The sequence below is a fragment of the Atheta coriaria genome, unplaced genomic scaffold, assembly GCF_025399875.1.
Source record: "Atheta coriaria isolate IRGN ID8LTWV9N9 unplaced genomic scaffold, Caltech_Dcor_3.1 hic_scaffold_6_pilon, whole genome shotgun sequence".
In the NCBI taxonomy this organism is placed as follows: Eukaryota; Metazoa; Arthropoda; class Insecta; order Coleoptera; family Staphylinidae; genus Dalotia; species Dalotia coriaria.
In genome coordinates this window covers 1,437,853-1,464,852 of record NW_027045448.1, presented here as the reverse complement: position 1 = coordinate 1,464,852, position 27,000 = coordinate 1,437,853, and the positions used below count along the sequence as shown (strand labels likewise).

The window sequence follows — 27,000 nt, the reverse complement described above, 5'->3', positions numbered from 1 at the left end:
TTTTCAGTTTAATGGTTTCTTCAGGTGCTTCTTCTTCTTTCGGCACTTTTCCTTTGCCAATTTTAATTGTTTTGGTTTCTGGTTTTTCTTCTTCCGGTTTTTGTTTCTTTTCTGGCTTCTTCTTATATTCGTCATCGACAGTTTCAAGCTCCCGCTTCTTAATTTCATCCATTTCAAGATCTAGTTTTTCTAATGTTTCAGTTTCGTCTTTACCGGCCTTTAGTTTCCTACGTTTCGTTTTAACAACTTTTTCAGCCTCTGCCATATTTCTTGAAAGAACACCATTATCTCTGTAAATGGGTTCAAGTTCAGTAATATTTGGTTTCTTTAGTACTTCATCAATGGGAGGAAAATCAACATACGTAATTCTACTCTTTAGTAGGAATTTAGGAAGCTTAGTAGATTTCGATTCCTTTCTCTTTTCTGGAATCTTTGGTTTCTTTAACTTTATTTCTGCCAAGTTAACCACAGCTTCTTCTGGTTTTGAGATAATCATTTTTTGTGGTTTAATTTCTTTTCGTTCAATTTTAATAGGCTTCAGTTCAGTAACTTCTTGTTTTTCTGGTTTTGTTGGTTTCTTTTTCTCTGGTTTCACTTTCTTAGTTACTACCTCCTGAACAGGTTCTTTCTCTTCAATAATTGGTTGTTCAATTTCAGGTTCTTTCTCAGGTTCAGGTTCCTCTGGTACTGATTCTTCAATTTCAGGTTCTTCCGGAACTTCTTTTCGTTTTGGCTTTTTAATTTTCTTAATAGTTTTTGTTTTCTTTTCTTCTTCAATTATTGTCACAGAAGGTTGTGGTTCTTCTTCAATAATTTCTTCTACAGTAATTTCTTCAGTTTTCGGTTCGATCACTTCTGGTTCAGGCTTTTCTTCAGGCAGTGGAACAACTTCAGTCAGCTCCTCATCCTCTCTCTTTTCAACCTTTTCTGTTTTTGGTTTTACTTTTTTAACTTTTTTGGTTTTCACATGTGTTTCCGTTTCCGTTTCTTCTAATTCCATTGGGATTATTGGTTCAGGAATTTCTTCAATAGGTTTCTTTTCTTCGGGAACCTTGACGGGTTCAATCTTTTCTACAATTTCCGTTTCATCTTGGGGTTCAACTGGTTTTTTAGGTATCTTTTTCAATGTGACTACTTCGGTTTCCTCTATTTTTTCTGGGACCTTACCTTTGCCCATTTCAAGAACTTTTGGCTCTTCTACTTTGGCTTCTTTTGGTTTCTTAGTTTTTGGTTTTCTGTATTCCTCGTCCACCTTTTCAAGTTCGGGTTTCTTTATTTCATCCACCTCTGTTTCCAGATCGTCAATTTTACTTGTTTCCTTAATTTTCTTCGTTTTTGTTTTTAATACTTTCTCTGCATCTACCATAGTGCGCGATAAACAGCCAGCATCTTTGATTGCTGGAGTAACTTCGCTTATTTTTGGTTTCTGAAGAATTTCCGATAGTGGCGGGAATGTTATAAACTCAATGCGGCTCTTAAGCATGAACTTAGGCAGTTTACTGGTTTTCGGTTCCTTCTTCTGTACCTTTGGTTTTTTCAATTTAATTTCAGCAAAGTTAATTGGTGCATCTTCTGGTTTGCTTATAATCATTTTTTGCGGTGTTTGGGCTACACGTTCTATTTTCATAGGTTTCAGCTTTGGTATTGGCTCAGCTTCGGTAATTTCACCAAATGACACACGCTTGGGTAACTTCTTTGTAACTTTCTTAGTAATAATTTCTTCCACAGCTTCAACTTTGTGAACCTTTTCTTCAACATGCTCAGTAGGTGCTTCCTCAACTGGCATTTCTTCAACAACCTCTTCAAAAGTTATTTCTTCCTCAGCCTCAGTGTCTTTCTCTCGCTTTGGTGTCTTGGGCTTCTTTTTCTTAATAATTTTCTTTTCCACATGTACGATTTCTTCTTCGATTATTTTTTGAACTGGTTTTTCTTCCTCTTCTGGTTGGGGTTTTGTAAATGGTTTCAATTTAATTTCCTCAGGTTCAGGTTCAGGCAATTCCTTTTGTTTGTATTTCAATTTTATTTCTGGTTCCTCCTCCGGTTCGGTTGGTTTTGGAATACCTTTCTTAAGTAATATTTGTTCAGTTTCCGGTTCGGGCTTCACCTTCTTTACCTTCTTAGGTTTCTCCTTTGGTTCTTCTGGTTTACTTGGTTCTTCTTTGTCTATTTCCGGAAGTTCTAGTACTTCTCTTTCTTGAGGTTCTTGCTCAATATCGTACGGCTCAAATGGTTTAAGTTCTGGTTCAGTACGCTTTTTAGTTTTCTTTACCTTCACAGGTTCAGGTTCCTGTTCTTTTATCTTTTCTTTAGGCTCTTCAGCAGTTTCAACAGGTTTCTCTGGTATTTTCTTTAATTTTACTACTTCTGGTTCTTCATCTGGTTGTGGCAATTTACCCTTACCAATTTTGAGGCCCACCGGTTTTTCTTCTTTCTCCTCTGGCTTTGGTTTTTCTGGTTTAACATATTTGTATTCATCATCTACTTTTTCCAATTCAACCTTCTTGAGTTCCTCAAATTCATTATCTAACTTCTCCAACTCTTCACTCGAATAACCAGTTTTCTTGAGTTTCCTTCGTTTTGTTTTTAATACCTTTTCTGCATCGCCTATATTTCGTGATAATTCACCTGCGTCTTTGCTGATTGGTTCTAGATCAGTAATAATTGGAATTTTTTCAGATTCTGATAAAGGTGGGAATGTAACATAAGAAATTAAACTTTTTAATAAGAACTTAGGCAATGTCGATGGTTTCCTTTCTTTCGGGGTGGGTATTTTTGGCTTCTTAAGTTTAATATCGGCAAAATTAATAGGCAAATCTACAACCTTCGATATTACAAGCTTTGTTGGTTTGATCTCTTTTCTTTCAATGTTAATAGGTTTTAGCTTAACTAACGGTTCAATTGTGGGTTCTTCTTTCTTTTCTGGTTTCTTTTTAATTCTTTTAATTTTAGTCACTTCCTTTATTTCCTCTATATAGATGGGTTTTGTTTCTGTGTCTTCTATGTGCTCTTCTGGCACATCTTCAAATATATCTGGTTCGTCAAGTTCTTCTTCCTTAGGTTGTATCTTTTTAACTTTTGGTTTTCGATGTTTTACTTCTTCAGTTGGATGAATAATCGGAACTTCATCAAATTCTTCGGGCACATCTTCAAACACATCATCCTCCTCGGGCACTTCGAATTCTTGTGGTTCTTCAACTGTTGTTTCTGCCTCCGGCAATTTAGATTTCTTACCTTTAACTTTCTTTTTGGGTGTAGGTTTTATGGATACTGGTTCAATGTCAAGAGGTTCGTCTTCTCTTTCAATGTCGTATGGTTCAGGCTTACCTACTTGCAGGGTTTTCGGTTCTTTCTCTTCTTCAGGTTTAGGTTTAGTAAATGGTTTTAATTTAATGGGTTCCGGTTCAATTTCCGGAAGTTCCTTTTGTTTATACTTCAATTTAATTTCTGGCCCTTCTTCAGGTTCTTTAGGTTTCGGAATGCCAGGCACAAGTGGGACTTCAACTACTTCCGGACTTGGCTTTGCTTTCTTAGGTTTCTTTGGTTTAGTTTTTTCAACGTCTGGCATAATTTTCTCTGGTTTATCCATTTCGGGCAAATCCAATTCTTCTTTTTCTATATCAGGTCTATCAATATCGTATGGTTCAAATGCAATCTTTTCTGGAGCACTTTCTTCTGTCTTTCTGACAGGTTTTTCTTCAATTGGTTTATCTTTCTTTGGTTTTTTAGTATCCTCTTGCGGTATTTCCTCCTCCTTCTTTGCAACTTTCTTTAGTTTAACTTGTTCAGGTTCTTCTTCTGCGGGAGGCATCTTGCCTTTGCCAATTTTTAATTGTGGAACATCACTTGGTTTTTCTTCTTTAGGTTTCTTTTCAGGCTTTTGATATTTATACGCATCATCAACTGTTTCTAATTTTGGTTTTTCGTAATCGTCCATATCTAAGTCAAGTTTTTCTAAATCTTCTACATGTTTATCTTTAGCTTTCAATTTGCGGCGTTTTGTTTTTGGTATATTTTCTGCTTCCGCAACATTCCTAGAAAGAATACCATTGTCTTTATATATTGGTTCCAATTCAGTTATCTTTGGTATTTGTTTAGTTTCTTTTAATGGAGGAAAATCAATATAGTTAATACGACTCTTTAACAAAAACTTGGGCAGCTTCGAATCTTTTCTTTCTTTCCTTTGTGGGATTTTAGGTTTTTTCAGCTTAATTTCTGCTAAATTTACTGGTTCCTCAGGTTTTGATATAACCAACTTTTGTGGTAATTGCGCTTTCTTTTCAACTTTAAGTGGCTCCAGTTTCTCTAACTTTGGTTTTTGCTTTGGTTTCTTATCACGAGGTTCTTCTTCCACGCGTTCAATTTCTTCTGGTTTTTCTTCGACAACTTCCTCAACGAATTCTTCTTTCTTTCCATGCACTTTCTTAACCTTTCTAACGACTTTACCTTTTTTCTCTGAAACTACCTCTGGTTCGAATGTCTCTTGAGCTGTAACGGAAACTGGAATTTCATCAAATGTTACCCCTTTTTGAGTTTCAACAGTAGTAATTGAAACATGTTCTTTGCTTTCTGTAACTGATGTTGCTTTATCAAACACCACATCTTCCCGAATATCACCTGAAAAATGATCTAATATTAATATGTTATCAACGGATATAAAAGCAACTATTGGTGTACACTTGTGTGTTTGCTTACCTAGCGTATCATCGGTTTGTTTAATTTCACTAATTGTGTGTGTTGTAGGTGTCTGTTCCTCTTTGGCTGGTCGTTTGTGTTTAATTATTTTGATTTTCGGTTGTTTGTGTATTTCGACGTTACTCGTACTACTAATGTTGGTTACCTCATCATCAACGCTAACAATTTTGGGTTTACGTGGCTTTTCTGTTGTAGGTGTGAATTCATCAAGATATTCGTTAACAAATGATTCGTCAGTGGTATATTTATTCACTGTAACTTCTGGCAATTCATCGTCTTTCTGAATGGTTACGATTTCAGTAGTTTCAATCTGACCGTTGTCCTGTGGTTTTACAATAACGCGTTTCTTAACCACCTTCTTTACTTTCTTATGTCCAACGGTTTCTTCAACAATGTTAATTTGCTCGGGTAGTTCTTCAGATACTTCATATTTGGTAGGTATTTCATCCCTGGGTTTATCCTTGGGTTCCTGTTCTGATATACTTATAGTAGTGATAGGTTCATCTTCTCCAATTTGTACACTTTCGATGTTAGTTATTTCTTCATGTGGCTTTTTGTGTTTCTTAATGATGCGTTTTCTTATACGCTGCTCAACAACATTACCTTCGGGTGTGACAACGTTTAATACAGTCACCTCTTCAGGTAATTCTTCAATAGTGACATGTGGCTGCGCAGTTTGCGATGGCATTTCGTCGGATGGGACCGATTTTACCAAGACTTTTGTTTCAGGGGCTTGGCCTTCTTCTTGAGTAGTTACTATTTCAGTAATTTGAGTGTCATTTCCTTTTGATTTCTTAAACAATCGTTTTTTAGTAGTTTTCTTACGGGGTCCATCTTTATCAGTGATTTCTGTAATTTCTATTTGAGTAGGCAACTCTTCAATTCGTTCTTCCTGGGTTGGCGTTTTGAATTCAGGTTTATTATCTTCATATGTGACAATTGATGTTGTTGGTTCTTTGCCTGGTTCTTCAATAGTAATGATTTCAGTGATTTCACTTGTTGGCTGAATTTCCTTTTTGAGGGTGCGTTTACGAACTGTTTTCTTTTCGGTTTTACCTTCTGCGGTTACTACATGGCTAACGGCTACTTCCTCAGGAAGTTCCTGAACTTTAACTTTGGCTTTCTTTGGTTTTATGCTAAATGGTTCCAAAGAATCTACTTCTTCTACATTTTCTTTCACTTCTATTGTAACCTGAGGTTGCTTACCATCTTCTAACACCGTAGTAATTTCAGTAGTTTCGGTATCTTTTCCTTTAGGTTTTTTGATGATACGTTTTTTAATTACTTTTGTTGTAGTTTCACCTGCATCAGAAACTTGCTCTAAAACTTTAATATCATTTGGCATTTCCACCAATGGTGTGGCATCCGTTGGCACATTCTCAAACACATCTATATGTTCTTCTGTAACAGTTATTTTTGAAACAGGTTCTTTAATACCTTCTTGAATTGTTTCTATGGTAGTAACTTCTGCCTTTGGTGCAATATGTTTCTTTATAGTCCTAGTTTTTTCAATACGTTGAACTCGTTTTCCATCGTGGCTAACAACTTGTGTGATTAACACCTTTTCTGGCATTTCATGAAGAACAGGTTTACCTTTCGATTTTTTCACCTCCCACGGTTCCAATGTTTCTACAATTTCTTCACTAAGTGGAGCCTTCTTAACTTTTGAAGTCCTCACGGTCGTTTCGGGCTCTTTACAGGGTTCTGTGATAGTTTCAATTTCAATCAATTCATCTTTCTTTTCCTTGGGCTTTTTGATAAGTCTTCGTTTAATGATTTTCTTCTTGTTGTCTTCAATTACTATTTCATCCGGCAATTCTTCGACTACAGTGGCTTCATCAGGAATATCCACAACGTCCGAAAATTCAATTTGTTCTGTGGATACAATAACTGTACTTACGGGTTCCTCTTCGCCTTCTTGTACTGTTACAATTTCGGTAGTTTCTACTTGTGGCAAAACAGGTTTCTTAATTGTCCGCTTCTTTTTAATGACTTGTACAGGTTGACCCCATCTCGACTTTACTTCAGTTACTGTTACTTCTTCAGGTAGTTCATGCATGCTGGGACGTGCCTTTGCCGTTTTAGTTAACAGTGGCTCAAATATTTCCGTATCTTCTTCATTATCCAATGCCTCAATATTTCTAGCTGATGATCTTCGAACTGATATTTTAGCTGGCTTATCTTCTACTTGTTCACTTACAATTTCTGTTGTTTCAATTGTTTTACCTTTCGGTTTTTTAATAATTCGTTTCTTTGTCGTTTTTGTCGTAAGTTTGCCAGTTTCATCTACAATTTGAGTGACTTGAACTTCTTCAGGAAGCTCCTCAATAACTTCAGTGTGTTCGAATACACCTGTATCAATTGGAGCTTCTTTTTCAAGTACTTTCACAGTAGTAATTGGTTCCTGATCTGGTTCCTCGACAGTTTCTATTACCGTTACTTCTTCCGTAGGTGCCTGCTGTTTTTTAATTATACGTTTCTTTACTGTTTTCTTAACCTTTTTGCCAGTTTCTGTAATAACTTCACTAACGCTTACTTCTTCTGGAAGTTCTTGGTGTACTGAACTTGCAATAGTTTTTTGGATAGGTCCATCAACAAGATATTGTGTCATAAATATTTCAGGTTCTTTGTCATCTTCTTCAATACATACAATTTCAGTATTTTCGGTAACACCGTCTTTCGGTTTTTTAATTAATCGTTTACGAACCGTGCGCTTCTTCGTTACATTATCTTTTGTGATGAATTCAGTGGTCACGGTTTCAGGCTCCTCAATTACTTCTAAAACAGTAGGAGTATCCTGAACATCTGAGGTTTCTTGTACTGTTACAGTGACAATAGGTTCCTGATCATCATATTGTACTGTTTCAATTTCTGTCACTTCCTCGGTGGGTGCTGTAATTTTCTTAATCACTCGTTTTCTAACCGTTTTCGTTGTTGGTTTGCCTTGTTTGTCTACACTTGGAACCAGTACCTTTTCTTCCGGTAATTCGTAAACACTTACATCTTTTTTCGACTTCTTACGAGTTTTTGGCTTTCGATCTTCTTCAAATTGCAGCGGTGTTAATTCAAGTTCTTCAGGTTCATAAACCCCTGTAGATATACCTTCAACTTCCCCTACTTTCAGTGGTTTCTTTTCTGGCGCTGGTGCATCTTTTGGTTTAGTGGGAATTGGTTTAAGAGATATATTTTCTGGTTCTTCTATTCTTTCGGGTATTTTACCTTTCCCTAGTTTTAATTTTCCAGCAGGCTCTTCTGGCTCTTTTGGCTTCTTTTCAGGTCTTTTGTATTTAGTTGTGTCGTCAATTTCTTCAGGTTGCACTTTTTTAGGGAATTCTATTTCTTCCAAGTTTTCTAAGTCATCCGTGCTATAATCCTTTCGTTTTGGACGCCGCTTCTTAGGTTTAATGTTTTCAGCTTCTTTAATATTTCGCGATAATATTCCATTATCTCTGTATACTTTGGGAAGATCTGTAACAAGTGGTAATTGATACTGCTCAGATTTAGATGGGAATTCAACATCTCGTATGCGACTTTTCAGCCTAAATTTAACGGGTTTTGGTTCCTTTAGTGGCTTCTTAGATGCAGGTTTCAATTTTCTTATCTTTGGTTCAACAACTTCTTTACCTTGATCAATTTTGCTTGTTTTTGGTTTTGGTTTTTTGATTGCTTCCGGTTTAAGTTTTTCGGGAGATTCCTGATCGACATCGTATTGAACTGTGGTGGTTTCATCTGGTTTTCCTTCTTCTTTTACTGTGACAGTTTCAATTACTTGCTGTGTGCCTTCGGATGGTTTTGTGATTTTGTGTTTCTTAGTAATCCTTTTCTTTGGCTTAGAAACTGTACCAACATCTTCAACAATAACGTCTTCGGTTACTGCTGTTACTGAAATGGGCTTTTCAGTATCGGAAATTATCTCATCATCTTCTTCAACAATGTAAGCTTCTGTCGGTTTATTTTCTTCTTCGACGGTTACTATGCTTGTAATATCTTGATTTCCAGCCGTAGTTTTTCTAATTCGTTTCTTCTTAATTGTCTTTTTACATACTTCTCCAGTAGGAGTAATAGTTTCAACTACTCGCACTAACTCTGGATACTCTTCAAGTGTTACACAAGCAGTCTCTGTTTCGGTGCCATCCATAAATGTCTCTAGTTCTTCTTCCGGCATATTATCATACTGCGGTAAAGATACAGCCTTCTTCACGATTTCCAATCTAAGTTGATCAATAACGTAATCTTCAGTGTCGTCAGCATCTTTGACAAGAGTGGGCACAAAAAGTATTTTCTCTTGTTTCTTCTTAGGTTTTCTCTTCTTACGTCTTTCGAATTCTTCTTTCTTAACTACTTCAACATGAACTGATGTTTCAGATGCTTTACCGTCTTCTTCAATTGTTTTAATTTCTGTTACTTCAATATTTGGCCCAATATCTTTGTGATAAACATTTTTAGTTGTTATTTTCTTTTTAGGTGTTTTACTATGAGTATCAATTTCAATTATTTGATCAACTTCTGGCATTTCCTCCACTATTGGAGATGCGTGGAGAATTTCTTCAGTAACTGGTTTATGTGAAATGTTCACTGAAGTATCAACAACCTGGCCATCTTCTTCGACGGTAACAATTTCAGTGTCTTGTGCCGTATCTCCTGTGCGTTTCCTTATCGTACGTTTCTTAATTATTTTCTTCACAACCTTTCCATCTGACGTCTCCGACTCAACAACGTTAATATTTAGTGGTAATTCTTCGACAGTTGCTACTTCAAACGAAGGTCCTTCCTGTGTAAAGGTAACCGAATGTGTGGGTTTATCACTTATTTTCGTTATCTTCTTTACCTTCTTTTTAATATCTTTTTTCGGCACATCTACAGTCTCTTCTTCAGATGGTTCTTTAGTTTCTGGGGTGTAAAGCGCTTTTTTGATAAACTCTAATCTCGCAGCATTTATCAATTCTTCCTCGGATTCTTGATTCTTATTAGCTAATGTAGGCACAAATAAGTACTTAGGTTCTTCTATTTCCGTAATTTCCTCAGTTAATTCAGCTGTTTTGTCAGTAGAGCCTTTGCGTTTCTTAATAATTCGTTTTTTAACAACTTGTTTTCGTAGTACTATCCCTTGTTACTACCTCAGAAACTTGCACCTGTTCCGGCATTTCCTCTATACATTCTGACTTCTGGAATTCAGGCCTTTCTAAGAAATGCACTTCCTCTTCAGGAAGTTCTTGTACAGTTACTGTAGTTTGGGGTTTCTTTCCTTCTTCTTCCAAAGTTACAATTTCTGTTGTTTCCTGTTTGCCTGCCTTACGTTTTTTAATGACTCGTTTCTTCACTACTTGTTTCTTGATGGTACCATCCCGGCTCACAACTTCAGTCACTTGGACTTGCTCAGGCATTTCTTCAATGTATTCCGGCTTTTTGAATTCAGGCCGTTCTACGAAAAGAACATCTTCTTCAGGAAGTTCTTGTACAGTTACTGTGGTTTCAGGTTTCTTCCCTTCTTCTTCCACTGTTACAATTTCCGTTGTCTCCTGTTTGCCACCTTTGCGTTTCTTGATGACGCGTTTCTTCACCACTTGTTTCTTGGTAGAACCATCTCTTGTTACGACCTCCGTAATTTGCACTTGTTCAGGCATTTCTTCGATATATTCTGGCTTTTTGAATTCTGGACGTTCCAAGAAATGAACTTCTTCTTCCGGAAGTTCTTGTACAGTTACTTTGGTTTCAGGTTTCTTCCCTTCTTCTTCCACTGTTACAATTTCCGTTGTCTCCTGTTTGCCACCTTTGCGTTTCTTGATGACGCGTTTCTTCACCACTTGTTTCTTGGTAGAACCATCTCTTGTTACGACCTCAGTAATTTGCACTTGTTCAGGCATTTCTTCGATATATTCTGGCTTTTTGAATTCTGGCCGTTCCAAGAAATGAATTTCTTCTTCCGGAAGTTCTTGTACAGTTACTGTGGTTTCAGGTTTCTTCCCTTCTTCTTCCACTGTTACAATTTCAGTTGTCTCCTGTTTGCCACCCATGCGTTTCTTTATGACGCGTTTTTTCACCACTTGTTTCTTGGAAGAACCATCTCTTGTTACGACCTCAGTAATTTGCACTTGCTCAGGCATTTCTTCAATATATTCTGGCTTTTTGAATTCTGGCCGTTCCAAGAAATGAACTTCTTCATCCGGAAGTTCTTGTACAGTTACTGTGGTTTCAGGTTTCTTCCCTTCTTCTTCCACTGTTACAATTTCAGTAGTCTCCTGTTTGCCACCCTTGCGTTTCTTGATGACGCGTTTCTTCACCACTTGTTTCTTCGTAGCGCCATCTCTTGTCACTACCTCGGTAATTTGCACTTGCTCAGGCATTTCTTCAATATATTCTGGCTTTTTGAATTCTGGCCGTTCTAAAAAGTGAACTTCTTCTTCCGGAAATTCTTGAACAGTTACTGTGGTTTCAGGTTTCTTCCCTTCTTCTTCCACTGTTACAATTTCAGTTGTCTCCTGTTTGCCACCCTTGCGTCTCTTTATGACGCGTTTTTTCACCACTTGTTTCTTGGTAGAACCATCTCTTGTTACGACCTTAGTAATTTGCACTTGCTCAGGCATTTCTTCAATATATTCTGGCTTTTTGAATTCTGGCCGTTCCAAGAAATGAACTTCTTCATCCGGAAGTTCTTGTACAGTTACTGTGGTTTCAGGTTTCTTCCCTTCTTCTTCCACTGTTACAATTTCAGTAGTCTCCTGTTTGCCACCCTTGCGTTTCTTGATGACGCGTTTCTTCACCACTTGTTTCTTCGTAGCGCCATCTCTTGTCACTACCTCGGTAATTTGCACTTGCTCAGGCATTTCTTCAATATATTCTGGCTTTTTGAATTCTGGCCGTTCTAAAAAGTGAACTTCTTCTTCCGGAAATTCTTGAACAGTTACTGTGGTTTCAGGTTTCTTCCCTTCTTCTTCCACTGTTACAATTTCAGTTGTCTCCTGTTTGCCACCCTTGCGTCTCTTTATGACGCGTTTTTTCACCACTTGTTTCTTGGTAGAACCATCTCTTGTTACGACCTCAGTAATTTGCACTTGCTCAGGCATTTCTTCAATATATTCTGGCTTTTTGAATTCTGGCCGTTCCAAGAAATGAACTTCTTCATCCGGAAGTTCTTGTACAGTTACTGTGGTTTCAGGTTTCTTCCCTTCTTCTTCCACAGTTACAATTTCTGTTGTCTCCTGTTTGCCACCCTTGCGTTTCTTGATGACGCGTTTCTTCACCACTTGTTTCTTTGTGGAACCGTCCCGTGTTACTACTTCAGTAACTTGGACTTGCTCCGGCATTTCTTCGATATATTCTGGCTTTTGGAATTCTGGCCGTTCTAAGAAATGAACTTCCTCTTCAGGAAGTTCCTGTACAGTTACTGTGGTTTCAGGTTTCTTCCCTTCTTCTTCCACAGTTACAATTTCTGTTGTCTCCTGTTTGCCACCCTTGCGTTTCTTGATGACGCGTTTCTTCACCACTTGTTTCTTTGTGGAACCGTCCCGTGTTACTACTTCAGTAACTTGGACTTGCTCCGGCATTTCTTCGATATATTCCGGCTTTTTGAATTTTGGCCGTTCTAAGAAATGAACTTCCTCTTCAGGAAGTTCTTGCACAGTTACTGTGGTTTCAGGTTTCTTCCCTTCTTCTTCCACTGTTACAATTTCGGTTGTCTCCTGCTTGCCACCTTTGCGTTTCTTGATGACGCGTTTCTTCACCACTTGTTTCTTTGTGGAACCGTCCCGTGTTACTACTTCAGTAACTTGGACTTGCTCCGGCATTTCTTCGATATATTCTGGCTTTTTGAATTCTGGCCGTTCTAAGAAATGAACTTCCTCTTCAGGAAGTTCTTGCACAGTTACTGTGGTTTCAGGTTTCTTCCCTTCTTCTTCCACTGTAACAATTTCTGTTGTCTCCTGTTTGCCACCCTTGCGTTTCTTGATGACGCGTTTCTTCACCACTTGTTTCTTGGAAGAGCCATCTTTGGTCACCACCTCAGTAATTTGCACTTGCTCAGGCATTTCTTCAATATATTCTGGTTTTTTGAATTCTGGCCGTTCTAAGAAATGAACTTCTTCTTCCGGAAGTTCTTGTACAGTTACTGTGGTTTCAGGTTTTTTCCCTTCTTCTTCCACTGTTACAATTTCTGTTGTCTCCTGCTTGCCACCCTTACGTTTCTTAATCACTCGTTTCTTCACTACTTGTTTCTTTGTGGAACCATCCCGTGTTACTACTTCAGAAACTTGGACTTGCTCAGGCATTTCTTCAATATATTCTGGCTTTTTGAATTCTGGCCGTTCCAAGAAATTAACTTCTTCTTCCGGAAGTTCCTGTACAGTTACTGTGGTTTCAGGTTTCTTCCCTTCTTCTTCCACGGTTACAATTTCTGTTGTTTCCTGTTTGCCTGCCTTACGTTTTTTAATGACTCGTTTCTTCACTACTTGTTTCTTGATGGTACCATCCCGGCTCACAACTTCAGTCACTTGGACTTGCTCAGGCATTTCTTCAATATATTCTGGCTTTTTGAATTCTGGCCGTTCTAAGAAATGAACTTCTTCTTCCGGAAGTTCTTGTACAGTTACTGTGGTTTCAGGTTTCTTCCCTTCTTCTTCCACTGTTACAATTTCTGTTGTCTCCTGCTTGCCACCCTTACGTTTCTTAATCACTCGTTTCTTCACTACTTGTTTCTTTGTGGAACCATCCCGTGTTACTACTTCAGTAACTTGGACTTGCTCAGGCATTTCTTCAATATATTCTGGCTTTTTGAATTCTGGCCGTTCTAAGAAATGAACTTCCTCTTCAGGAAGTTCTTGCACAGTTACTGTGGTTTTAGGTTTCTTCCCTTCTTCTTCCACAGTTACAATTTCTGTTGTCTCCAGTTTGCCAACCTTGTGTTTCTTGATGACGCGTTTCTTCACCACTTGTTTCTTGGTAGACCCATCTCTTGTCACCACCTCGGTAACTTGGACTTGCTCAGGCATTTCTTCAATATATTCTGGCTTTTGAATTCTGGCCGTTCCAAGAAATGAACTTCTTCTTCCGGAAGTTCTTGAACAGTTACGGTGGTTTCAGGTTTCTTCCCTTCTTCTTCCACTGTTACAATTTCTGTTGTCTCCTGTTTGCTACCCTTACGTTTTTTGATGACGCGTTTCTTCACCACTTGTTTCTTGGTAGACCCATCTCTTGTCACCACCTCGGTAACTTGGACTTGCTCAGACATTTCTTCAATATATTCTGGCTTTTCGAATTCTGGCCGTTCCAAGAAATGAACTTCTTCTTCCGGAAGTTCTTGTACAGTTACTGTGGTTTCAGGTTTCTTCCCTTCTTCTTCCACTGTTACAATTTCTGTTGTCTCCTGCTTGCCACCCTTACGTTTCTTAATCACTCGTTTCTTCACTACTTGTTTCTTTGTAGAACCATCCCGCGTTACTACTTCAGTAACTTGGACTTGCTCAGGCATTTCTTCAATATATTCTGGCTTTTTGAATTCGGACCGTTCTAAGAAGTGAACTTCTTCTTCCGGAAGTTCTTGTACAGTTACTGTGGTTTCAGGTCTCTTCCCTTCTTCTTCCACTGTTACAATTTCTGTTGTCTCCTGCTTGCCACCCTTACGTTTCTTAATCACTCGTTTCTTCACTACTTGTTTCTTTGTAGAACCATCCCGCGTTACTACTTCAGTAACTTGGACTTGCTCAGGCATTTCTTCAATATATTCTGGCTTTTTGAATTCTGACCGTTCTAAGAAATGAACTTCTTCTTCCGGAAGTTCTTGTACAGTTACTGTGGTTTCAGGTTTCTTCCCTTCTTCTTCCACAGTTACAATTTCTGTTGTCTCCTGTTTGCCACCCTTGCGTTTCTTGATGACGCGTTTCTTCATCACTTGTTTCTTTGTGGAACCGTCCCGTGTTACTACTTCAGTAACTTGGACTTGCTCCGGCATTTCTTCGATATATTCTGGCTTTTTGAATTCTGGCCGTTCTAAGAAGTGAACTTCCTCTTCAGGAAGTTCTTGTACAGTTACTGTGGTTTCAGGTTTCTTCCCTTCTTCCTCCACAGTTACAATTTCTGTTGTCTCCTGTTTCCCACCCTTGCGTTTCTTGATGACGCGTTTCTTCACCACTTGTTTCTTTGTGGAACCGTCCCGTGTTACTACTTCAGTAACTTGGACTTGCTCCGGCATTTCTTCGATATATTCTGGCTTTTTGAATTCTGGCCGTTCTAAGAAATGAACTTCCTCTTCAGGAAGTTCTTGCACAGTCACTGTGGTTTCAGGTTTCTTCCCATCTTCTTCCACTGTTACAATTTCTGTTGTCTCCTGCTTGCCACCTTTGCGTTTCTTGATGACGCGTTTCTTCACCACTTGTTTCTTGGTAGAGCCATCTCTTGTCACTACCTCGGTAATTTGTACTTGCTCAGGCATTTCTTCAATATATTCTGGCCGTTCTAAGAAATGAACTTCTTCTTCCGGAAGCTCTTGTACAGTTACTGTGGTTTCAGGTTTCATCCCTTCTTCTTCCACAGTTACAATTTCTGTTGTCTCCTGTTTGCCACCCTTGCGTTTCTTGATGACGCGTTTCTTCACCACTTGTTTCTTTGTGGAACCGTCCCGTGTTACTACTTCAGTAACTTGGACTTGCTCCGGCATTTCTTCGATATATTCTGGCTTTTGGAATTCTGGCCGTTCTAAGAAATGAACTTCCTCTTCAGGAAGTTCCTGTACAGTTACTGTGGTTTCAGGTTTCTTCCCTTCTTCTTCCACAGTTACAATTTCTGTTGTCTCCTGTTTGCCACCCTTGCGTTTCTTGATGACGCGTTTCTTCACCACTTGTTTCTTTGTGGAACCGTCCCGTGTTACTACTTCAGTAACTTGGACTTGCTCCGGCATTTCTTCGATATATTCCGGCTTTTGAATTTTGGCCGTTCTAAGAAATGAACTTCCTCTTCAGGAAGTTCTTGCACAGTTACTGTGGTTTCAGGTTTCTTCCCTTCTTCTTCCACTGTTACAATTTCGGTTGTCTCCTGCTTGCCACCTTTGCGTTTCTTGATGACGCGTTTCTTCACCACTTGTTTCTTTGTGGAACCGTCCCGTGTTACTACTTCAGTAACTTGGACTTGCTCCGGCATTTCTTCGATATATTCTGGCTTTTTGAATTCTGGCCGTTCTAAGAAATGAACTTCCTCTTCAGGAAGTTCTTGCACAGTTACTGTGGTTTCAGGTTTCTTCCCTTCTTCTTCCACTGTAACAATTTCTGTTGTCTCCTGTTTGCCACCCTTGCGTTTCTTGATGACGCGTTTCTTCACCACTTGTTTCTTGGAAGAGCCATCTTTGGTCACCACCTCAGTAATTTGCACTTGCTCAGGCATTTCTTCAATATATTCTGGTTTTTTGAATTCTGGCCGTTCTAAGAAATGAACTTCTTCTTCCGGAAGTTCTTGCACAGTTACTGTGGTTTCAGGTTTCTTCCCTTCTTCTTCCACTGTTACAATTTCGGTTGTCTCCTGCTTGCCACCTTTGCGTTTCTTGATGACGCGTTTCTTCACCACTTGTTTCTTTGTGGAACCGTCCCGTGTTACTACTTCAGTAACTTGGACTTGCTCCGGCATTTCTTCGATATATTCTGGCTTTTTGAATTCTGGCTGTTCTAAGAAATGAACTTCCTCTTCAGGAAGTTCTTGCACAGTTACTGTGGTTTCAGGTTTCTTCCCTTCTTCTTCCACTGTTACAATTTCTGTTGTCTCCTGCTTGCCACCTTTGCGTTTCTTGATGACGCGTTTCTTCACCACTTGTTTCTTGGTAGAGCCATCTCTTGTCACTACCTCGGTAATTTGTACTTGCTCAGGCATTTCTTCAATGAACTCGGGCTTTTTGAATTCTGGCCGTTCTAAGAAATGAACTTCTTCTTCCGGAAGTTCTTGTACAGTTACTGTGGTTTCAGGTTTCTTCCCTTCTTCTTCCACTGTTACAATTTCGGTTGTCTCTTGTTTGCCACCCTTGCGTTTCTTGATGACGCGTTTCTTCACCACTTGTTTCTTGGTAGAGCCATCTCTTGTCACTACCTCGGTAATTTGTACTTGCTCAGGCATTTCTTCAATATATTCTGGCTTTTTGAATTCTGGCCGTTCTAAGAAATGAACTTCTTCTTCCGGAAGTTCTTGTACAGTTACTGTGGTTTCAGGTTTCTTCCCTTCTTCTTCCACTGTTACAATTTCGGTTGTCTCCTGTTTGCCACCCTTGCGTTTCTTGATGACGCGTTTCTTCACCACTTGTTTCTTTGTGGAACCATCCCGTGTTACTACTTCAGTAACTTGAACTTGCTCAGGCATTTCTTCAATATATTCTGGCTTTTTGAAGTCTGGCCGTTCTAAGAAATGAACTTCTTCTTCCGGAAGTTCTTGTACAGTTACTGTGGTTTCAGGTTTCTTCCCTTCTTCTTCCACCGTTACAATTTCGGTAGTCTCCTGTTTGCCACTCTTATATTTTTTGATTACTCGTTTCTTCACTACTTGTTTCTTTGTGGTTCCATCCCTGTCCACTACTTCAGTTACTTGAATTTGTTCCGGCATTTCTTGAATTATGATGCTAGAACTTGCTTCATTAGCTTGAGGCAATTCTACATGTTCAGATGCATCTAATTCCTCATCAATGATGACATCACCCTCTTGCATACTACCTTTCTTTTGCTTTAAAATTGTTCGTTTTGTTTTAGTAGTTACTGTTGTGTCTGTGCCAGGTATGGTTTTAAATGTAGTGATGATTTCTTCTTTAGTGTGCTGTGTGTTGGTTATGTCAGTTCTAACGTCTGGCATCTGTTCGAGTGCAGTTTGCGTATTCATTGTAGATGGAATCTGTGTAATTTTTGGACGTGTGGTGTGTAATGCATAGTCATCCAATTCACCTGTAAGTATCATTTAATGTAAGTGGAATGCAGTAGTATGTTTAGTGCCTGAACTTAGTGTGCATTTGTTGTGTAATTTGGTTCGCGGCCCGATTGTGATGTTCTATTCTTTACTTAACCCTAATCCTAAACCTTAGATATACATAGGGAATAGTGTGCCAATACTCACCCTCGTGTTCGTTAGGAAGTACTTCATGTAGTACTATGCTTGCAGATTTGTCGGGAACTAATACTTTTACAGCTTTTTTCTGATTATCTTCGAAAGAATGTAAGGATTCCAGACTACCTGTTGCGTCTACACATGTTACTTGTAAGCTATGTTGTTCGAGCGCACTTGTATTTGCTTTTTCTGTAGCCATTTTCTTGTCAATTATTTTGTCTGGTGCTTGAATTGATTCAACTTCTTCTTGTAGCGCAACTTGACGTTCAACAAAACTCGGTTTAACAATATTTTCGTCAGCTTTGCGAATCATCACATTTGAACCTTCTGTTTCGTGTGCTTGTATTTGAGTTACTTCTACTGACTCCCGTGTATCAATATTAACATTCACTACTTGCAGCGATCTTTCTTCGACAGGGAGCATAGTTTCAGTTTCAATTGTTGAAACAACTGATGTGGTTAAACCATCAAACGTGGTTTGCTTTTGATGTGCCTTTGTTGTGGAATGCTCCTTGTTGACAAAGTCCTGAATGGTTGTCATAGTCATCGTTTCAAATTGTTCCAAATGCTTACTCTCTGGTATAACTGCAGTAGCTTTATCAGGTATAACGCTAGCTGGCTGTAGTTTATTGCCTACTTCTTCTGAGTATACTTCAGTCACATTCAGTGGAAGTGCTTGAGACTGGCTTACACCAGCTGTTTCCTTATTCGGCATACTTGGAGCTTTCGATAGCAAGTCTTCTTTTTCAGCAGACTGCGTGCTCGTGACAGATACCGATTCCATCGTTAACTGAGATTTATTTGCTGTAGCAGTAGTGGGCATTTCTGTTTTCATTTGATCATAGCTTTCACTTGCAACTGTTTCAGCTTTTACAACAACTTCTTGAACATTAAAATCAATCTGTGCATTGGAACCAGTAAATGATGGCTTTCCAGCATATTCTTGCTCCTTGTTATGGGTAGTTGTTTCAGATATAGTGATATGTTTTAATGGTACTAAAATTTGTTCTGCAGATTTGGTTAATAGCTCAGTGGCTTCGAAAACAGATTCCTTCTCCTGAACGTGTTTCTCAGATGTTATAATACCTTCTCTGAATTCTGAATCTTGAATTAGTTGAGCTTTCTCATTTTGACGTTCTGCTTGAGATAAGTCTCCAATATTTGACTGAGTTGTAATTTCAGTTTGAATAACAGACTCGAGTTCTGTATAACCAGGCAAAGCTTTTCTAGTATCATAACTTTGATCTTCAACACTAATTTCTTTTTCCTCTGGTAATATTTCACTAACATGAATTGGTTTGTTCTCTTCAAATGTTGTTGTAGCAAGTGAAGAATCAAACACAGGTTTTTGTGTGAACTCTTTTTCTTGTTCATGAATAATAAGCTCACTAGCAATGACACTTTCACGATTGTCCATTGTTACGTTGGCCTCTGTGGTTGTGTGCTCAATTGGAGCAAATTGATTGATTGATTCCAACGGACGATTCTGTGTTCTTTCTACAGCTTGCATTGTGTTTATTTCAGTGGAAGCCCTTTCAGTACTAGCTATTTTAGTGTCTAGATCACCTTCTACACCTGAAGTTAAAACTTCTGAAATAGTCAAACCTACAAATTCATCAACACTTTTAACGGCATTTTTAGTTAAAGGTTCCACAGTGTTTAAATCTCCCTCTTTGTCAATAGCTAAAGGCTGCGAATGTATTACAGATTGATGCTCTGTTTGGGCTTCTTGCGCCATAACTTTATTTGGTTCTTGAATGTCTAACGATTCTACATTATCACTTGAAGTAGTAATGCTAGTTTGAATATTTATTTTCTCTAGAATATCAAAAGTAGCCTTGCTGGTTTTTGGCTTTGGCGATCCTTCGAAAGATACTTCGTTTTCATTTGCTACAGTCTCTGAAATTGCAACGCCTTGGTGGCCTTCTAATGCAAAATCAGCTTTTTTCGTATCATGTTTTTTATCCAATGCTAAATCCGTTTCTTTTTCTTGTATTATCGGTTGCGAAGAAACGACGCTTTCTAATGCCACCACATTAACATTTGCTGAATCTTTAGACACTACAGCTGCTGTTATACTTTCTGATACCGAGCCCGCTGCGTGAACTTCAGTTTTCTCTGCAATTTCTAAAGTACTTACTGAAGTTATAGCCTTTTTATTTTCAGGAGTAATTGCGGTTTCTAATATTCCCTCTTTATTATCTGAAGTTACTTCAGTTGTAATTTGAACACATTTTCCTTGTTCTAAAGCAATTTTTGCTTCGCTCATTTCAGGTTTAAACTTTCCTTCAAAATCTTGCTCCCTGTCTTCTAGAATTTTCTCCGTTACGGTAACACTAGAGTAAAGCTCTTGTGTTGGCTGAACAGTTTCAGAAACAGTAGGTTTAATTTTCAATGTATCTAAGGAGTCTGATGTCAAGATTCTTTCTTGTTGAACTGCTAGTTCATGTACATCAATATTGACATTGGCTATTTTAGGTTCGACGCTTTGCAAGGATTCGTAGATTTCCTCTTTTTCGGCTGTAACAACATTGTCTATCATTACCGATGCTTGGTTGTCTAGCTTTACATCAGCTTTATGCGAGGGATGCTTTTCGGTTGGTTGTAAAATTGTTTCGACTTCATTTACTATTGTTTCTGACTGTGTGGGTGTCACGTATGGTTGAATTTCTTTGTTAGCTGAAATTGGTACAATTACTGTGTCTTCAAATGTGTTTAAGTGATAATTGGAAATGATTTCCTTGTTTGTGGCCACTTGCCCCAAATCTCCAAGTACGGTGGTAACTGTTTTCATTTCAGGTTGTTCTTTTAACGATAAATCGGATTCCTTTTCAGATATTATAACTGTTTCAACATTTACACTGAAGTCCTGATCGTATCCAATTTGTGCTGTAGACTTTTGTACATGTTCACTTGTATAATCGTGTTCTTGTTCGGTAATGCATGTTTCCAATTTTGATGCAATTGGTAGAGCAGATATCGCTAGTTCTGCTTGTGTTTTGTCAGGCGACTTTTCCGAAAAGTCCCTAATTGTATCTGATACACTGGTTTCAAAGATTTGTAAACTTTCCAAATTGTCCTGCTCTTTTGATGCTAATTGTAAAATTGGTTGTGTGGGACTGTCATACTGCATCTCTTTATCACCACTCATAACTTCTGTTATCATCAAGGTGTTTTTAGGTACATAATCCATGCCAGCTTGTTCTTGCTTTATAGTTTCTTCTTCAAAGTATTTTTCATTTTCAGAAACGACTAGTTCTGTTTGAATAATACTCTCCATTGTAACTGGTTGTTGGCTTGCTTGTGTTAAAACAGGTTCATGCGGTGTATGAACACCAGTTGATCCCTGCAATACAGTGAACTGGCTCTCAGCAACCATCTTGTGTGAAAATTCAGCATTAGCTTTAACTTCATCTGGTTTTGCTTTTGGTTTAAATTCATCTTCTTGTTCTGCTGTCAATGTTTCAGTAACATGGACTGTAATCTGCTCATCTACATTTACGTTCGCCGTTTTGCCTGTAGGTGCGACTGCTGATAAATCCATTTCAGCTTCGATACTTATAACTTCACTTTGAATCAAACTTTTTAATTCCGTGTGACTCAGATTAGCGATATCTTCCACTGGCGATATTTTGTCAAATTTAGTAAACGTGTCCAAAACATTCGTTACCTGACTCTCCGCAATTTGCGGGGGGTTTATATTAGCCTCTGCTTTTTGCACATCAGGTAATTCATCCTTTTGTAAATCTTTTTCTTGTTCACAGATTACCACTGATGTAATACCAACACCTTCACCAAGTTCAATATTGGTAAGTGGAGACTTTTCTTCAACAGGTGCTTTTTCAAATATACCTTCCTTTTCTTGAACAATAGATTGTGTTTGTGATATGCTTTCTAATAATGTTTGTGTTATATTTGCTTTTGATTTTTCGTGTGTATCTTCAACACTCATCTGCTTTGTTGTATCTTCTGTTATAACTTGTGCTTTCATAGCAACACTATGTACATCAATGTTGGGTGCTCCAGTTTCTGATTTTGGTTTTTCGGCAATATCTAATACATTTTCCAATTCAAGCGGTTCTGCTTGTGTAATTACAATGCTTTCCCCAAGCTCATAGGTAACATTGCTTTGTTTAGCATTGGGCTTTTCTTGTGAAACTAATTCAGCTTCTTTTTCTTCAATCAAAGCCTCAGTTTGAATTAAATGAATTTCAGTATCTTGCTGTTTACGAGCTACATCACTTACTACATCCAATTTCTGAAAATCGCCAAGTTGATTATTAGATATAACTTCTTGAATTTGCGCTACGCTTTGTGCAGTAATATTTGCTTCCGCAACTTTTTCGTCTTGAATTGGTAAGGTTACGATGTCTTCTTTCTCGTTTGAGATTACTTCCGTAACTACCAACTCAGACCCTGGTAAAATATTGACCGTAGCCGATTTCTTATCAGGGAATATTTGCTCCTCTAACGCTTTATGCACTTCTGTTGCATTTGCTTCAGTAACAATCAATTCTTGATTGGGTGTAGCGTATTTCTTTGCTTTACCTGTTAAAATTTCAGGTTCGGTTATATGATCCGCATGTGTCACAGTTTCCTGTTGCTCTTGCAAATATGCTTCAGAAATAGACACGCCTGTTAAAGCTGTAGCAGATAAAGGCTTACTGGACATTATAAGTTCTGATTCTTTTTCATTTGCATGAACCTGTGAAATCGACATTGATATTTCAGAATCGGTTATGTCAACATTTGCCGATTGTGAATCAGGCATAATTAAAGTCTCCTTAGACTGTTCTTTTTCTATTGTCTGAAATTGCGAAACTTGCAAATGAGAATGAATATAATGACCAGGTTGCGCTTGAGCATCATTTACAGGCGATTTTTCGAATTCGGCAGGGACGTCGGAAGCATGCACTTCAGTTTTGCAGGCAATTGGTCTACCTTCAAGCTGAGATTCTGGTTGTATTAAATCTGTTGTATGGGCAACGATATAGTCACCTTCTTTGTCATGTACTTCAGTTTCTTGTACGCTGAAGGTTTCTGAAGGTGATATTTCCATATTAGCCTTTTGACCAATTTGAACATCATCCTTTCTAGGTTCAAATGTCTCGTTTACATTTGGTGCAGAAATAACAGTACTTTCATAACACTCTTGGAGCGTTTTAGCTGTAACTGTCTTATCGAGTTGATCAGATAAATTACCAAGAGCATTTTCTGGCACTGTTTCTTCTGCAACACCAGTAGAAAGAAAATGCGTAGGACATGGTTTGCCCTTATTCGAATCAGGCAGTTCAAATTTCTCTAGAGCATGTTCCTTTTCCATAGAAGATTGCTCTTGTACGAGAAGTTCCGTATTCATGCCGCTCAAGCTATACGTACCCGTTTCACCCTGCAAAGTATCTCTCTGATAGACAGATTCTTTGTCGGCTGATTGAGTCATTGTAATTTCTTTAGCTTCAATGGTTGTTAGATTCGGTGTAGCCAATTGTGTTTGGAATACAAATTGTCCACTAAATTCCGCGGGGAAATCACTACTTTGAATTTGCGTCGTGGTAATACCTTCAACTTGAGTTACCGATTTACTAGCTTGAGCAGATGACGGCGCTTTATCTTTTGGCATATCTCCTTCTTTTTCTTGAACGATTAATGCGAATGTATCACTGACTTCTAAGCATGTGATTGAACTTTCGCCTGTTTTTCCTTCAGGTAGTTCACCTCTGGTGAAAATATCATCACATTCGCAGGGTGTGTTACTTTGAACCATAACAGTTTCTTTTGGAATAAAATCAACATTCGCGCGCTCGTTTTCATATGATAAAGTTTCTATATCTTTTGATGGCATTTGAGAATCAGTTGTGCTCGAAATAAGCCCTTCCATTAATTCAAATCCTGGTTTTGCTGTTGATTTAATTGGTTCTGGAGCACCTTCAAATTGAACTTCATTTTCTTCTGTTCGTGTCTCACTAACAGTCACGCTTGCGTCTAATTCAATTGATACAGCGGACGTTTGAGTAGGTGCTCGTTTATCCGGTTCATAAGCACCGGTTAGTTCCGGTGCGTGAACTTCCATGGTTGTTAATTCTCTTTGTGGTATTATATTTTTATTCGCAACTTCTGTTGCGACAAATGCTTCGGGCATATGTTTTCCTGGTTTTGTTTCAGTCACAACTTCTTCTACAACCAAAGATTGAACTTCATTAACGTCAATTTTTGGTTTTGCTGGTACTGGTTTTGTAACACTTAAACTTGTTTCTGAGTCACCTTGTTGAATTTCTTGAATCTCTACACTTTCTTTCAGTTCGTAACCTGGCGATGCCTGAAAACTTTTAAACGATGGCGTTTTTTCAAAATCGATTTCTTTCTGCGAAATCTCAATTTCTGAAACATGTGTAGCTTCTTGCATTAACACCGTGACGTTCGCTGTATCGCTTTGATGCTCATCGCTTTTATATTCATTCGGAAAATCGTTGGTTTTTATTTCTGATACGGTGACGGAAGTATTTGTAACGATGTTAGGTGTTGCATTCACACTGGCAGGTTTAAACGTTTTATCGAACTTGCCCGACGTGTTTACCGGATTAATCTCTGTAATTTGATATGTTTCTAAAGTGTCAAGAGTTTTGATTGCGTTTGTACAAGTGCTGGGAACATGTTTTCCGTCTTGTTCTGATTCGGAAGCTAAAGTTTCTTCTTTGGTAATAGCAGTATATGGCAGGACGTCTACAACAGCATTACCTACTTCACCTTGTCCAGTTTGTATTTGTGTAATTTGTCGTGTTGAAACAGTTTCGGATATAATTCTAGATTGGTCAAGTGGTACTTGTTTTTCAGTTTTTGGGGCAAATGTTTGTAAAGGTTTGAGTTCGTCTTCATCAACATCTTCTTCCATTTCAGTGGAATTAAATTTCCGCATTGCTTTTTTAGATTTTCTGGCGGTTATCTCTTCGACAACTTCAACTTCTTCAACAATATCTTCCTTCTCTTTAGTTGGGATCGACTTACTCTTGGTTTTCTTTGTCTTTTTGATTATTTTTGTGCGTTCGTTTTCGTTCGTTTGTATTGTTTCTTTCTTGTCAACATGGGAGATGTCTGATGTTTCATGTGTAGTGTCAGAGTCAGACAATTCTGTGATCTGTACTCCATCGTTAATATGTGCTGTGTGCTCGGCCATTTTGATGGCTTTTTGCTCAGTTTCCTCTTGAATGGTTTCTGTGAAAGTGTACCGTTTTGGAATTGTGGTAAAAAAACTGATTTAATAATTAACTAATCTACTCAAGTGTTGAGGCGAATATACAGCGGCGAATATACATTTATAGATCAAGTGTATTAGGCTTTCAGTGTAAAGCATTAGGTCAATAGTAATAGTAATAGTAAATTGTAAGAATATTGCATAGAATAAATATATACAAGATAGTATGGTAATAAATAAGAGATATGTTGAAGTTTTTGGGCGCATGGAAGTTGAATATATACAATGTGTATTTTACTTTAGATGACAATAACTGTTAGAACTCACCTATGAACAAATGCTCCGTCAGTAAGCCATGCAGAGTTGGTTTAGTTGCATATGATTCAGCGTTGATTAATTAAGCCAACAATTGATAGCATTGATTGATGCTAACTTGCATATTTCCACCGAGGTGGCAACACATTGTTTTTTAAAGCGACTGCAGTATGATGATAATATTTACAGCACTCATGATTTTATAATACACACTCAAAAATATTGTTTTCTTACCGACAATCTCATCTTCATTCTTAAATCGTAATTTTTTAACTTTCTTCTGACCTGGAATGTCAACACTTTCGTATTACAATATGTTCTTAATAATTCTACACTTTCCGCAATTCAAAGCTTATCTGGATTAATAGCGTTTAGCGTATGGAAACCGAAACTCATTCCATATAAGAATAATATTTAACTTAATATTATATTCCTAAGGCACACAATGACCACTCACAGACTTACCGGTTAATACTTGAATACGTTCAGCAAACTGCGCAGTTTCAGTTGCACCGTGTTTGGTTGTTTCCTGATGAGATCAACAATTTCATTAAAATAATCATATTATTGTGTTGATAATACCTCTAGCACTTCTGTAATTTCCCAAGCGTGAGTAATGAAGTCATCAGGTTTAAACAACGTGATCACTTCTTCCACTGTTGCGTATTTCAATTCTACCATCTTCATGAATGCCCTAAATCCAACTGTTGCAGCCATGACCTTCTCATCAACCGTTGTTTCCTCTGTAAGGACTTCTGAAATGAGCGGACCATAACCCTTTCGCTCAACGACGTTAACCATAGCTGATTGGGATTCTGGTGTTTTTAAGTATGGGAATTTGTCTTCGTTGTACAACACCGTGACTTCTTTGACTGTAATTCCATTGCGAACTAAATAACCAATTTCGGCTAATTCCCTCAAAGGATTCTCGCCAGGTCCGAATTCCTTGACGCGAATAAAGTCAAGCACTTCGCTTACTTCCTTAGCCATGCGAATTTCTTCATTGATGATAATTTCTTCTACTCGCTTGATAACTTCTTCGAGATTAACTTCAGTTACAACAACTTCTTCGGATACACTTTCAGATGTCTTGGTTTTGGCTGTGCGTGATTTTGGTTTATGTTTATCTACTTCACCCAAATCGGTATCTGTATGTATCTCAGACACAGATAAGGATTCCTTTGTTGAAATAATGGTCTTAGCCGTTTGCGAAAACTCTTCTGTGGTTTCTTCTGTATCATCGATTTTCTTACATGCCGCCGTTGCTTCAGTAGACACAGGTTGTAAAACAGGTATAATAGGAACTGCTTTATCTTTTGGTTTTGGTTGTTCCTTAATTTCTTCAGCTTGTTCGACCGCAACAACTTCTTTGACATCCAATGGTTTAATCTCTTCACTTGTTAATGAGCCTCGTTGACGACGGCGAAGTTCACGCGATTTCTCAACGCGAACCTTTTCCTTTTTAATTTTCTCCACCTTCTGCTGAGCCTTTTTAAGTCTAATATCTTGTTTTTGTTCTTCGGTTATTTCTTGCACATTTAGTTTGGCCTTTGTGACAGCCAGTCCAATGTCACTCTGAGCTTTGCACACGTACGTACCAACATCTTCTATGGTAACGTCTTTGATCGTGCACAAGGTCCTGTTATCTTCAATTCTGATCTTAACTCTTTCTGTGTTTCTTACGATCTTATCATCATGGTACCAAATTATATCTAAACACATAATGGTTATCCTTCACCCAAGCA

General features: G+C 38.2%; 1 protein-coding gene across 1 annotated transcript in view; it reads right to left on the bottom strand.

Moving 5' to 3' along the window:
* The window catches only part of LOC135793419 (titin), a 60,664-nt gene that overhangs the window by 7,395 nt on the left and 26,269 nt on the right, over positions 1 to 27,000 (bottom strand). Inside the window, 9 exon segments of the mRNA XM_065304375.1 lie at positions 1 to 4,614; positions 4,693 to 9,794; positions 9,796 to 13,700; positions 13,703 to 15,615; positions 15,618 to 17,591; positions 17,761 to 20,271; positions 25,490 to 25,540; positions 25,721 to 25,784; positions 25,838 to 26,967. Coding sequence (XP_065160447.1) covers positions 1 to 4,614; positions 4,693 to 9,794; positions 9,796 to 13,700; positions 13,703 to 15,615; positions 15,618 to 17,591; positions 17,761 to 20,271; positions 25,490 to 25,540; positions 25,721 to 25,784; positions 25,838 to 26,967 — 21,264 coding nt within the window.